This window comes from Nicotiana attenuata, unplaced genomic scaffold, assembly GCF_001879085.1.
Source record: "Nicotiana attenuata strain UT unplaced genomic scaffold, NIATTr2, whole genome shotgun sequence".
Taxonomy (NCBI): Eukaryota; Viridiplantae; Streptophyta; class Magnoliopsida; order Solanales; family Solanaceae; genus Nicotiana; species Nicotiana attenuata.
Window position 1 is genome coordinate 352,024 of NW_017670675.1, and position 14,494 is coordinate 366,517.

The window sequence follows — 14,494 nt, forward strand, 5'->3', positions numbered from 1 at the left end:
ATAAGTCGCATATGACTAATACAATTGTAAGTCGTACTTGACAAACATGATCAAAATCCATATATTTGATGAACGTGATTTACAGATAGCATTTAGAAAACGCCTTTTGATGAGAATACGTTCATGCAATAAATACATTTGATGAATATAAACCGCACTTGAAGAACGCTGGACTTGTAAATTGCTATAGGTAGAATGCGACCCTTTCAAAGCGAAATAATAACTCTTCTAGCTTATTGTGCTTGATCTACATCTTACCTAACTCGATGTTTATAAATGGGGATCACTGAATGCGACTCGCAAATCACTCTTTGAATGTGACTTATAAATTGCAATTAAAAATTAAATTTATAAAACGCAATACTTAAATGGTGTTTATAATTACAGTTGTGAAACCGAGTTATAAACCGAGCATGAATGCATTGTATGAATCGCAATTGTTGAATAAGTAGTAAGTACGACTTATAAATAGCATCTAGATGAGATGTATAAGTCGGCGATTATGAATGTGGCTTGTGTGTGCCGAAACGGGTTCCTACTTATTCCAGCAAAGGGCGCTTATCCTCCAATAAGGTTATTCAGAAAAGAAAGTTCCAACGCGAGAGAGATGGCTCTCCATATTGTGTTAAGGGCTAAAATATTTTTCCTTGGTAAAATAGTTGCAGTGAGACTATTGCTGAAGAAACATGATAGGTTAGCAAAATTAGCCTTGCTACTACTATTGCATTGTGGCGCATTATAGTTTGGAAGAGTTAATAGCAATCTATGCGATGAGCTAACCAAATGTGCAGGTTGGGCTGAGAAGAAAATTTAGTGAAGAAGTGCGGGAAATATTCTTAAAACATCCCATAAACGTTCTTTGAGAAATGAATTACACTCTCCATTTCCTTTTATAAAAGATATGTTACACTTCTGCTTCCCTTTCATAAAGAATGAACATATTTTTGCAATAGAAAGCTCATTCAGTTTTAACGTTCCCATTTTAGTAACTTCTATAGAAACTGACATATCGTGTTAACTACCATTTATATCAAGAGTTTTTATTAACCTTCATGCTTAATCAAACACCCAGATCAAATGAAACAAAGAGAATGGAAGATTTGCGCAAGACTCAACAATTAAGATAATACTTATCCATTAGATTATAGAACAAGCATTGTGATAAATTTAACTTATGGACAGCATATACTTTTTTCTAGTAAAAACTTATGGACACATATACACTAGCTATCTGCTAAGAAACTGTCCAGGGGACGCTCAGAGTTCATCCTCTGATTCAACTAAGAGGAACCATGAGATTTCTGGCCCATGATTTAACACGGCATCTGGCCAAAGAAACAGACTCACAGCTCTTCATCTGATTCTGCTGAGAGTAACCATGAGAGATATTCTGATCCTTGATAGAACACGGGATCTGTACCACAGGGTGGTGTAATCCTTTTCCGCATAATTGCCTCAAAAACAGGAAGCTTCCTCTTCCTACCACCTCTTGGTCTAGAACGGAATTGCTCGTCAGCCTCTACAAAATCACCCTACACAAGACAATCAAAACGCCTCAAGCCACTCTCATGAATATTAGAAGCAAACTGACCTGAGTGACAGTGTTGTGCTTTCAAGCAACAAATGCATTCTACTTACTGGAGTATAAACATGGCAGCCTGATTTTTCGTGTCTATCTCTCACATGCTTGAAGGCAAATTTCATACCACAACCAGCAATGCCACATGAGAATGGTTTATCCCCCAGGTGCACAGCTTTGACATGCTGAATAAGATTGGATTTCTGTTTTTCAAGCAACAAATATTTCAGTGAGAAGACTATCACTCTGATGCACTTAACTTGATGCAGTGCAGGCTTGGTTGAGGTTAAAAAGTTGTCGGTTTTCTGTATATGAATTTTTTCCTCACACGAATTATAAGTCACTGCTATTGCTTTCTAAATTCATCACTACAGTTCCTTTTAACTGAAAGGAGCTTTATTTACATATAAGAAAATGCAGTAGTCTTACAGTGGAGAAAGTGTGCTGACAATGCTGGAATTCACATTTTATTCTCTCCGATGTAGACTCTTCTTCATGCGTCTGGAGATGCCGCTTAATATTCTTCTTCAATTGCTTGGTTCCACATATTTCACACACAATATGCTGGTGGCAACTCTCTATGTGTTCCTTGAGGCATTTCTCATTTGTGAAATGTTTCATACAGCCTGGCTCTAAACAAAGTGCCTCCATCTTCTCCAACTTAACTGCATGGATACATGGCAGATTATGGTGTCATTATTGGAAGTTTTCAAAACCAGAAACATATAAAATATTAGTACCCTACAGATAATTAGAATTTTGAAGTTTGACTTGCCATGAGAATCTTCATGCTTCTTCAATTTGGATGCAAATTTAAACACCTTCCCACAACCAGGTTCTGAACAGACATACTGCTTTGGAAGATTGGCCTCAGGGGAGGCACGCTGGTCATGCATCTCTTTGACATGCCGAGTCATATTGCCTTGAATACTAAATGCGCGTTTGCAACCATCAACGGGACACTCAAACAACTTCCCTTGGTGCTGCAAGAGATGTCTCGTCAAGTGATCCTTTCTGCGGTAGCTGGACTGGCAGTCATCTATATGGCATACAAATGGCCTCTGTTCATGCAAAAGATCAAGAAGAAAACATTTTAAGAATGTTTCAGTCTGGAGGTCCTTGACCAACGTCCACATATGCTAATGGAGAGAAAAGATAAGCTTTTTTAATATTTGGGAGGAGGGGGAACTGGGATGAGTCTCTAACCACCAAGATTATAAGGCGTGATTGAGGCTCACTTGATGGAGCTTCTCAGGAGGTCCCCCTTCCTGATACTGATCCAGTCAAGGAAAGATACCTGCCTCTTGCATTTTGGAGTTCTTTTTTTTTGGGATCCAATGCTTCACACCTTCACATAATTCCACAATGTTTCTCAAATTACCTCAATCTGCAAAGTCGTAAAATATCAAATGTACACAAAGACAATATATCAGAAAATATGAAGGCTTCTTATAACCTCAGAACTGAACTCCCAATAAAGTAATAAGAGCTCGCCAACATCACAAACGATGACCACAAACAAAAGATACCTCGAGTGAATGACTCTGCATATGCTGCTTCAAATGAGCAGGCTTCTGAAAGCTCACACCACATTCTTCACAAATATTTATTTTTGGGCCTTCCTTTTTCTTTACATCTTCATTTGCCTCATCTTTCCGCCTCTCCATTTCATCCTATTTAAAAAAAAAACCAGACCCATTTCAATTTTCCCTTAAACTAACCAAATCAGCATCTCTCTAAATACACAACTAAAGTTAAGCTCAATCACAAGAAAATCTTCAATTTTGAGTTCACCTATGATTCCGCTGTCCCAATTTATATTACACAACACGCATCAAGGACTCGTTTTGTTTGATGAATAGGTAAAATCAATACACAAAAAACTCTTTGCTACTAAAATAGCACTTGGTTTCCAATAAACGAAAAAGAGCATCTAAAAAGACAATAATACTAGTATAGCAGCAAATTGAAATTGAAACATAATTATTTAATGTATTATTAGTCCACGCATAACAATCTACATAAATACAATAATCCTTACATAAGTAGTCAGTGAACCAGAACGACCCTTATTGCACTTCACATTGGCTATTGAAGCTTCTAATAATTACTGATTGTCAACTTTAGAATACAAGAGAGCTCAAAAAAAAATAACCATAAGAGTAGATCTATTTGCTGCATTTATGAACAAGTAATACTAAATGGATGCAAAGCAAAACATAAATCCAAAATTAAAAAGAGGAAAGGAAAACAAACGTACATGATGATTGGAGAGGATATGAGAGGAGATGAGGGACTTCTTGGAGCGGCAAATCCCACAAAATTCACAATAATATCGTCTTATGTCTCTGAATATTACTTCTCTCTTCTCTTCTCCCATTTCGCCCAATATCTTCGCAGCCATAAAACACCGAAAACCCTAGCTCAGGTCGGCTGCAACTTGTGTCCTCTTTTTATAGTTACCCAAAAACTTGAAAATTGTTCAAATTCCCTCCAACTTCTGAAATGTGGTACTTTGCCCCCACCAGGTTTACGTCAAGTTTTACCACGAATTAGTAAACGGTGTTTGTTTGGGCACTTGAGGAAATAAATACTTGAGTTCATTTTTATGTTTAAAAGAATTATATGACATTGGTACTATCCTTTTTGGTAATTTGACACTCAAAAGCATTTTTTGAAATGATTGGCCAAACACAAATTATTTACCAAATGTTCCAAAAAGTACTTCTTAAATGAATTGACCAAACACAAATAGTTTTTTTTCAAAAGTACTTCTGAAAAAAATACTTTTCAAAATAAGTAATTTTGCAGCTTGGCCAAACGGGCTCTTAAGCTATGTTTTCACATGCTTCTTGTACTACTCCACCTTAATATAATATAAACAATTATTTTTTTGCACCAAAAAAAAAAAAAAAAACTTGTGTCATTCTACAAGTCTTCTCTTAAAAATAATTTTGGATGCATAACATTTAAACCCGTTTGTATTAGAAATATACTCTCGTCAACGTTCTTAGAAAATGGAAAATTGAATGGACGTTCCTCTTTGAAAATCAACCGAAATGCTTTCTAAAGACATAAAACAATCCAAAGATAGATTTTCACAAAAACTAACATGATTTTCCAAAAGTATTTTCTTGAAAGATGATTCTACACGCAAACTTTTTTTCTGAAAATTACTTAACAGAAACTTCTTGATAACTAAACCAACAACAAATCTAGATACAATTAAAGCTTAACTTTCCTGTAAGCATATTGGTTAGTGGGGTGCAAAATGGATCATGCTTGAGGTTGAAGTATGCCTTTCACTGTCAGAGGTCGTTTGGTACATGGGATAAGAATAATAATTTCGGGATAAAGTTTGAGATTAACTAATGTGGATTATCTGGAGAAATAAAATTGAGAAGCGTCTGAAAGGAAAGAGGACAGATTTTGTGGAAAATCATATATGTTCTCAAATCACTCCCTTTCCCTTGAGTAAAATTACAACAACAAACCCACTAATTCCCCTGGAGTGAAGTCTGGAGAGGGTAAAAAGTACGCAACCTTAACCCTACCCCGGATATTTTAAAGCATTACATAGTCATCCAACATATCGCCGATCAGTTCCTCACAATGGATTCCTCACAATGGATTCCTCACCATGGATCACTCTTGCTGTACTGAAGATACCATATGTCAACGAGCCTTAGCAGGGCCAAAACTTCAACCTTTCATTTCTGGTTCAAATATCAACGGGCACAAAGGTGCATTTGAGTACTGGAGTAGTCCTGGTTATATTGATAAACTAGATGAGGGTGCTCGTGCGTAGCACGGGTGCCTGATGTCATTTTTCCTTTCGCTATTATGGCAATAAATCAAACACCTTTTGTTAAAAAATTAAAAAGTAAAAATTCAAGCCTTTAGCAGAATCTCAAATGATGGACAAGTGCTTGAATGTCCATAACATAGGAACTATTTTAAAAGAAAGTATTGAGCTGTTCTTCTTTAGCTGGTCTTCATTCTCCGTAAAGCACATAGTACCAATAGTAATAGCAGGTACCTCTACATGAAATCAGAATAAGTATTGCCCTGCAATAGTCATGCATAGACTTGAGTTCAAGCCCAGAAGGAATGAGCCATATATTAGCGAATAATACTCATAAAAAAAAGTGATAAGAACCATAAAATTGGAACAGAGAGAATAGCATATGCATGAAAGTAACATAGAAGTGTTAAGAATGATCTAAAATTTAAATTTTTCCATTAGAACTCATAACTTTTGATCTTATAATTTAATTATCAGAACTTAATTCACCTACATCTACATTTTCATAAGTATTTAGATTTTCTAACATCTTAGCCTCTTGAAAAATATAAAGTGATTGGAGTCAACACACTCATTCAACAACCTTTCAACTTTCATGAGCATTTAGATATCTTAACATCTTAGCTTTGGCAGTTCACGAGTTCTTTAGGAAACGTCTACAATCAAATATCATAAAATCACTGGGCTTCGTGGTATGAATATTTGGTAGCTACAACTTTCATTTTCTGATTTTCTGCAGTATTTCATTATAAATGAGATAAAAATATTTACTATCGCTAAATGGTAGGTATACAATTCATGAAGGACTCACAACATCAGAAATTCCAAGATCTTATAATCTTTAACAATCTTGTTCATAGTGGTTGAGAGAGTCTTTTTCATGCTACTAGGTTAGAGTTCAAGCCAGGTACCCTAACAAACAAACAAACCAAAAAATCTTTAACAGCTTTATTATAAAATGACTTAAACGAATTCAATCTAAAACTGAACAATGCTAGAAAATGATAGCAATTGGTGTTAATAAATTAAGACGAATCAATAGTTCGAAAGTGAAACTAATGCTGGAGAAATAAAGCTCCATAAAGGGCTCTGAAAGGACAGGAAAAATGTAAAAATTAAAGTATCACAAGAAAGCTTAATAACCATATGTTCTTCTTGGTACTTTGGAGCATGAGCTGCTTCAGTAAGAAAAAAAAGGGAGAAAGACTCAAGTAAGTTATACATCGACTCAGGAGGCAACTAATTGTTATATTTTGAGTTGTCTACTTCCTCTCCTAGGAATAAAAGAAAAGAATGGTACACAACAGAGCAGAGAAGCACACATAAACACTTCAGAAAAATACACTATAAAGATCAATGTACTTTTTTCTTCAAAAGAATTGCTATGAGATTTCTCAGATAACATCAACTTGTTCTTATTTTATTTAAAGTGAAACCAAATTCCAAAATGCACAAATAAGAGATAGTATACAACAACAACAACAACAACAACAACCCAGTGAGATTCTATAAGTGGGGTAAATAAGAGATAGTATCTAAACTTTAAAATGCACAAATAAGAGATAGTATCTCAACACGACCAGTAAGTGAAAGAAGAAAACAAGTCATAATTTTAATTACCTTTGTTCAATTGATCATCAAAACACGTATGCTTGCCAAAAAGTCAAAAGTGAGCTGCAGCAGAAACTTTCTCTACCTGCAAATATTACACAAACAACACCATCAAAGTATGTTGCTAAAATGTAATGACTGACTATAGAATTGAACAGATAAAGCAGAAACTATAAGAGCGCCTGGCCAAAGTGGTTGCAGATTAGGCTATCTAGACCCTGTAATCCTCATTGCTAGCTACATTATTATTTTATTTTTAAAACTAAAAGGATAAATCAAGAAATATAGGTAAGAATATCATTTTTACTCTCATTTAATGCTAAAACTTGTAACACCGGTACATTCAATAGTATAGACAAATGAGCATAAATGGCTAAAGATGTGCAAACATGGTTCAGAGCTGCATTTTCAAAGTTGTTCCTTATTGAGTCATTGTAATCACACCAAAATAGATGAAAGATTTCTTTAAACACTTCGTGTGATATCAAAACAATTAGTGCACAAGTTATTACTCTTGCTATATTTCAAAATAAGGTATCGCTCTTTGCCATTCTAAGAAAGTTAAATTTTTCCCCAAGCATAGAATGTTGAAAACAACAGAGGACCTGAGAATGGAAAAATGGAATGGCTGTTCATTTGAGCTTGCCTTACCTTCACTGCTTCAAACTATTTGCTCGTGACCAGAGAAAGTTGAAATGACAAAATCAGTGAATATTTGCTTTTTAAATTAAGCTCAATTTAATCTCATATGAGAGAAATAAAAGGAAACCAAAGTATTGCTGCAAGGACAGCACAAGGGCTGTACCTTAAGGTTGTACCGTATCAATAGATGTATCGAGATCAAAACTTAAGCACTTTGATTCTTAAATCGGTGCAGAATATATATTTGTTACTTAAGCACTTTGGCCATTTAACTAATGGAATCTCCTGTTGTACTCTATAATTTCTCGTAGTCCTTTTCTCATAATTGTACAGCATAACTTAATACTCGTTTGCCTGAAATTTGATGCAACTATAAAACATAGAACTTCTTTTCTGCTCAGTCCTCCTGAGAGCTCATTTTGAGTATAAGTGTTATGATTGAAGGATGAATCATGAATGCATAATAAATATTTTTCATTCAAAAGAATGCTCTGAAAAACAGAAACTCATTCTTAATAAACCTGCTTTTTCTGAGAACGCTAAGGAATAAATCCTGAAAAATGTCTTTGTTAACACAAACAAAGCAAAAACACTCGAAAGCGAAGTAACTTGAATATAGTAAATTGTGTAAGGAGTAGAGAAATAAAATTCAGATAATATAAAAGTTGCTAATGAAGAAGCCATAGTCACCAAGATTAAAATAGTTAGTATAAAAATTGTAAACTACGATACACGATAAGAAGTTAGAAGGGATTCAAAGACTTACCTGACTTTGTAAAGTTCTCTTCATCCTGCCTGCACAACCCCCACAGAACATTTCCTGCAAATTTCAACAAATAATATCAAGAGAAAAATACATATATTTGCAGTCCATAAACAGACATCTATGGTATATACTGAAAAAAATAACAAAAAAATGCTAAACAAATATCTTACATAACCAACGTCCAAAATTATAACACCTATGATACCCTTAGTGGCTAAAATCATATGTTGCATACAAATTTTCAGATGGTGAACCTGCGTCATACTTGCCGTGGATAATCGATATTAATTACGTGATAAATATCTTTTTTAAGTTAGCCATTTTACCTCGTCATTTCTGACGTTGTTGCTCCTCTTCGGCAATTGTAGGCTCCTCTAAGTCTTTTTTACACTTGAATCCTCTTGCATTTTCAACCCCCTTTGGAGATACTGTCAATAACTAAAAAAGATTGTAAGTAGCAAAGACCCAATCTTCCAACAGCAAGCTTAATACTACAAATTTTTCACGGAAGTTTGAGTTATTAATTAGTTCCAAAAGTCGAAAAGACATCAACGCACAATCCAAAATAATACATAATTACATTCACCAGCTATCTAATTTCAAAGATGCATGTGTGGATCAGACAAAATCATTGACATGCATCTAAATATCTAGCAAAAAATTATTAGAAAGAGTAGGAAATTAAAATTGAAGTAAAAATGCACAAACCTTCAAAGGAATCCAAAAGGGATGGGTAAAAGTCAGTGCAAGAAACAAAGAAACGGAAAAAACTTGGTACAAATAAAAAATAAAATTTAGAAATCGTAAATGGGCTGGGATGCACAGTAGATGATACCCAAAAGTTAGAAGCAACGGAGTAATACTGGAGAGAGGAGTGAGAGATAAAGATCACGTGGAAATGGATGGAATATACGAATAGCAAGGAAGAAGAAAAGGCTTTACAGTGTACGCGTGTCCTCAATGGACAAAGAGAATTACTAATTTACTCATGAAGCAGTTTATATTTATTGTAATACCCTTCGTCGTCCAAGGAGAGTTTCATGTTAAACGCAAGCACACACGACGACGGGAAGCTGCTTGGCTTTCCTTTATGTATATAGTAATAGTAATAACAGACGAGTAAAGACAGAATTTAGTGTCCTCCACCAGAAGCAACAAAAAGAACCATGCATTACTCCAAAAATATGGAACCTGACACCTTACTGTACCATTACGATTGTTTCTCCATAGTTACCTCGATTTAAAAGGGTCTCCAATTATCCCTGTATTATACAAGAGACAAATATTTATTTATTTTAAAAAGGTTATGGTCCAACACTTCCAAAAGTTTTCCCTTCCTCATTTGGACCAAATTCCAATAAGAAACAAACTGATCCAAGTCAAACAACAAGATGAGAAGATGGTAATTTATTAGCCACTTTCTAGTTTACTACTATAGGAATAAAATTAGACCCTCTACATCCTATTTGGACCAGCAGTTTCACCATATTACTCTTTTGTTAAAATGATTTTGGTCCAGCTTTCTAGTTGCTGATTATAATGAAGTTGTAAAAGCTAGCAAACCTATTCCTGAAATTGCTCTACACCACTAGGTGCATACCACTATAATTAGCCCAGCTTTTCCTTTCCATGATTTAATAGTTTGACTTGAAACGACAAAATGCAAATTAACAAAACCTGGCAGAAATTGAACTGGAATATCATTTATCAGATATGAACATTGTGAGCAAACCAAAAGGTTATAATGCTAGAGACTGTACCTAACTGAAGAGAAGGGAGAATCCATAATTTTTCAGCACAATCACCAACTGAAATAACAAAGGTTCCTGGCAAGTCATAATGAGGCTTTTGTAGAGCGGAACAACAATTACAGTAGAGAAGCACAGATACGACTGTACACCAATTTGCTAAAACCAACACCAAATGGTTCATAAATTGTCAGTTTGCAGAAAATTCTAGCTTATGACACCAAGATTCTCTTGACTGATTTCCATCTCAGATAATCAGCTCTGCCTCATATAAGTAACCATTCTACTTCAAATTGTCATCATTGTCATGATCAGAGAAGCTCTCTAGAATTGGAATAACAAAGTCGCCCTCTCTGCTTTCCCATCCATTTTCATCATCTGTCATGTCTCTAATTTCATCCTTCAGTTCCCTTTCCGTTCTCAACTCTCTCGTATTACGGTTTCCCAACAAGAGAAGCTCCAACATCTTTCTTCTCAAATCATAAATTGGGTTCGGCTCAATCAAACACCCTTTACTATATGCCTCCCTAAGAAAAACAATCTCAGTATTCCCTTTAGTGGATATATAAAATATCCCAGGATGCTTCAACAGCAGCTCACGAATATTAAGTTCGATACCAAGGTCCTTCTTAAAATGTGCCAACCTTTCGACGGGCACCAACTTCTCAACAGTCAAGCTCAAAATTTCATGAATAATCGCCACCGCTCGCTTCTCATACCGCTCAACCCCTTTAAAACTACGCTTTCCAACCCCCTTTGACCTCGATATCAACTCATCACATCCTAAAGATTGTCCCAAGGGTTCAGTTGTTTGTCCATTCAAGTGATACCTAAGTTCTCTTTCGTAAGGCTTAACATAAGGAAGCCTTTGCCAATTTTTCAATTTCTCCCTGCAACCTGGTTCTATCTTAAGCCCAGTCGGGAAATGAATAGGAAATGCATATTTGACCTCAAATTCACTCAACCATTTCTCAGTATACTCCTTTTGCCTCCAAGATTCAACCTTTGCCACCCCAAAACTCTCATCTGCTCCATTTCTATCAATTAATTCAACAGTTTCCAAATCCACCATCCTAAAAACTTCATCATACTTTATTACAATTGAGTCCCTGAAGTTTTCAGGCAAACTCAATTCAGTCCTCATTAGTCTAAGTGCATGCAAATGTATAGTACCGTTAACAGACATCATTAAAATCTTCTCTATTCTCGTCACATTTTCATGTTCATTTTGTGATATGAAATCTTCTTCTTGCTTAAGCAAAATGACAAATTTCTCCCTAAACTTGCAGCATAAATTACGCTTAACTGGGTGTGTAAATACCTCAAAAATATGGGGGTATTTCCGGAGAAGATCACCGGCGGTGATGGTGTTAATGCCGGCATGTGGCGCCCACTTGGAAAGTGACTGAACTGAGACAAAACGACCGCGTTTTTTAGCAGATACGACGTCGTAGAGGTTGAGGATGAGTTTAAGTCTCCGGTATTGGGCTGTGAGTTTATCGAGATGCGGGTCTCGGGTCCGGTTTTCCAGTCTGGTTTGGGCTGTGTTTGCTGGTTTCTTCCACCGGGTTTGGGTTGTGGAATTGAAAGGGCCGAATGAAAGTGGAGTTTTTGATGATATCTTCGCCGGATTCTTCCATCGGAGTTGAAGAATTCTCATTTCTCCGTCACACGACGGTGGCCAGTGCTGGGGCGGGGAATGCCGGGAAGGGCGGTGACTTTTCAATCGGAATTTGGTTTGGGAATATTGTGAAGGAGGGAAATTGAGATTTGGAAAGAGAAAAATTTGGGGCATAACACTTCCCAAATTTGTTTATAAGGGTGTTACATTAGGGAGTTTGTAGATATTAGTTTTATGAGGAAAAGACTTACGTGGTGCTTTTAAATATGCCTACGAGACTGTTTTTGTCCCTTATCTATATTACTAAATGTAAAATATTTTTTATCTTTGTAAAAGTGGACAAATATAGTTTAGCCCTTAACAAAGTTTAAAAAACTGACGGAAAAACCTTAAATAGAGTTAAAATAAACGCTGTTAAACTAAAAACTGAAAACAACGCGGGAGAAGGGAAAATCCCTAGTTCCTTCTCTTTGCTTTGGCGCCAACATCGTTCTTCTATTTGCTTTGACGCCAGATTCATTCGTTTAAAATCAAAACATTTTCATTGTCGATCTTTATTCTCCATCACCAGCCATGTATATCAAGAGGAACGGTGCAATAGAAGCAAGCCCATCTTATGGTGAGAATCTATTTTTACCAACTAGTTTTCAGAATATTTGCTTTATAAGTTTTTACCCTGATTCTTATTTTTGTTTGTTAATTCATATCTAAGTAGGCTGAATTTGGGTACTTTATATTTTTTAAATCGTATTTCTACACAGGAAAACTAAATCTTGTTAGATTATAAGTTGTTTTTTAATTTTGTTTCTACTTGCCTTTACAAAAGTATAATTAGAACTTCTTTGTTTATTTTTTGAGTTGCTTTTATATTCAGTTCTGTTTGCTTCAAATTATTTTTGTTTGAACTCCTATTAAAAATATGATTTTTATTCTTGACAGACTTTGTAATTGCGGCGTCATGTTTCAGCATTAAGGTATATCATAAGGGGTTGATGAAGCATCGGCCAACTAAACACTATGTTGGAGGTGTGGTCGACTACTTTGACTATGTGAAATCAACAGATCTTAATATGAAAGAGTTGAGGAAGATGGCCGAGATTTGTGGTTACGTCAATGATTCAATGATATTCTGGCACAAATGTGGTAAGTTTGCTAACATATTGAGACTAGTATCAACTGAAGTTGAAGCTAGCAGAATCGCCAAATCAATTACCAAAGATAATATAGTTGAGAACTTGAGATATATTTTGAGCATCTGGACTACTACTTTGAAATGACAGAGATAGAATCTGGGAATGAAGGTCAAACAATCAACATTGAAAATATGCAACAAACTGTTGGAATTACTGAGAAACTGGTTGAAACGTCAAACTCGTCTAGTAGTGATGAGTTTGATGATTCTGAAAATGAACTATCAGATTTCAATCCAATGCTTGATAAGGGAGTTACTGGAAAACAACGCGCTGAAGGTGGTAGAGAGCGTATTAGTGTCGTTGTTCAAAAGAAGTTGTCAAATGAAGAAGGGGATTCTGATTGCGTGAATTCTTCGGACACTTTAAGCTTGGATAGTGCTTCAGACAATGAGAGTTTTGATTTTCCTAAGTACAATCCTAAAACTAATGAGAAGAATCCCGTACTTGCTCTTGAATATACATTTGGAAACAAAAAAGAGTTTAAATATGCTGTGGAAACTCACGAAATACAAGCTGGAAAGTATATCAAGTGGTGCAAAAATGACAAGATAAGAATAAGAGGTAAGTGCATACATCCGACTATGTGAGCTTACTCACTTTATCGGAAGGTTGCAAGGTCAACAACAAGCGTAAATTAGCCCATTTATCATGAAACCTCACAATACGAAATATTATCTGAACGAAGTACCTGTGGGAAGAAGCGCTCGAAAATCATCCTATAGTAGTATGCTTCTTTTGTAATCGGGGTGTTATGAGGGAATATATGTGAAGCATTTAGCATCATCCTATCTGTAACCTATTAAAGGAAAAAATTTGTTTCCTAGACAGCTTTAAAACAAACAAGCATTGGAAGATAAATAAGAGCAGTAAAAAGTTGTCGATTAGTCATTGAAATGCATTTGAGTCCATCTATCCAACTATAGCCCACGCCATCACTACATTGTTCTTTCTGCCTATACAGGAAGTGCTGCAAGGAATGTAATGAGTCAATTATTAGTTTGATTAACAATATAACTTTCGAAATCACTTGCAAAGCAGTTTGAAATGGCAATTTAGTACACCTTTGGGAGATGGGATGCTCCTCATCATAAAAGGCCCTCCTTTAGAGCCCACTTCTCAATCCTCATTTGCTCTGGTTTAATATGAAATGGATAAAATACAAGGTTTTACGGACATTTGATCGTTTATTCTATCAACGTTTGGGGGTCAACAACTTACGAACTTTCACTCTGGATCAATACTCATGGCAACGTTAATGAACTTCCACTCTGCATTTTACTTCTTCGATTAGGGCTCGAAACAATTTCTCTTCAATCGAAATTTGATTTCCTTTCACGACTCGCCAAATAGGGATCCTATCTTCAAAATTATAGAGGTGGGATTTGTAGGGATTTTGGGAGAAAGGAGGTCGAGTATGATAGGAAATTTGGGGGGGAAAGGGGTCGACAGTTGAAGAGAAAAAGAGAGAATTCGTTATTTTTAACTGGGTTTTATTGGGGTAAAACTCCGTTATTTTTAACCCAAACAGA

General features: G+C 35.7%; 2 protein-coding genes across 8 annotated transcripts; both read right to left on the reverse strand.

Moving 5' to 3' along the window:
- Positions 1-1,111: 1,111 nt before the first annotated feature.
- LOC109242159 (transcription factor IIIA-like) lies at positions 1,112-4,020 on the reverse strand. 3 transcript variants are annotated; one of them, XM_019408994.1, is made up of 7 exons: positions 3,840-4,020; positions 3,109-3,252; positions 2,961-2,966; positions 2,355-2,640; positions 2,009-2,244; positions 1,639-1,782; positions 1,112-1,532 (listed from the first exon to the last, which is right to left on the reverse strand). In XM_019408994.1, the coding sequence occupies exons 1-7, from the start codon at positions 3,981-3,983 to the stop codon at positions 1,344-1,346; spliced, it is 1,149 nt and encodes a 382-aa protein (XP_019264539.1). In that variant the 5' UTR covers positions 3,984-4,020; the 3' UTR covers positions 1,112-1,343. The 3 variants fall into 3 exon arrangements, with proteins under 3 accessions (XP_019264539.1, XP_019264541.1, XP_019264540.1); XM_019408996.1 differs by having other exon boundaries at positions 2,881-2,966; positions 3,840-3,985; XM_019408995.1 differs by lacking the exon at positions 2,961-2,966.
- A 967-nt stretch (positions 4,021-4,987) lies between these two features.
- Positions 4,988-12,000, reverse strand: LOC109242160 (protein ROOT PRIMORDIUM DEFECTIVE 1). 5 transcript variants are annotated; one of them, XM_019409001.1, is made up of 6 exons: positions 10,164-12,000; positions 9,638-9,665; positions 8,730-8,831; positions 8,404-8,457; positions 7,005-7,080; positions 4,988-5,647 (listed from the first exon to the last, which is right to left on the reverse strand). In XM_019409001.1, the coding sequence occupies exon 1, from the start codon at positions 11,944-11,946 to the stop codon at positions 10,435-10,437; it is 1,512 nt and encodes a 503-aa protein (XP_019264546.1). In that variant the 5' UTR covers positions 11,947-12,000; the 3' UTR covers positions 4,988-5,647; positions 7,005-7,080; positions 8,404-8,457; positions 8,730-8,831; positions 9,638-9,665; positions 10,164-10,434. The 5 variants fall into 5 exon arrangements, with proteins under 5 accessions (XP_019264546.1, XP_019264542.1, XP_019264543.1 ...); XM_019408997.1 differs by lacking the exon at positions 9,638-9,665; XM_019408998.1 differs by lacking the exon at positions 9,638-9,665 and having other exon boundaries at positions 4,988-5,667.
- Positions 12,001-14,494: the final 2,494 nt, after the last annotated feature.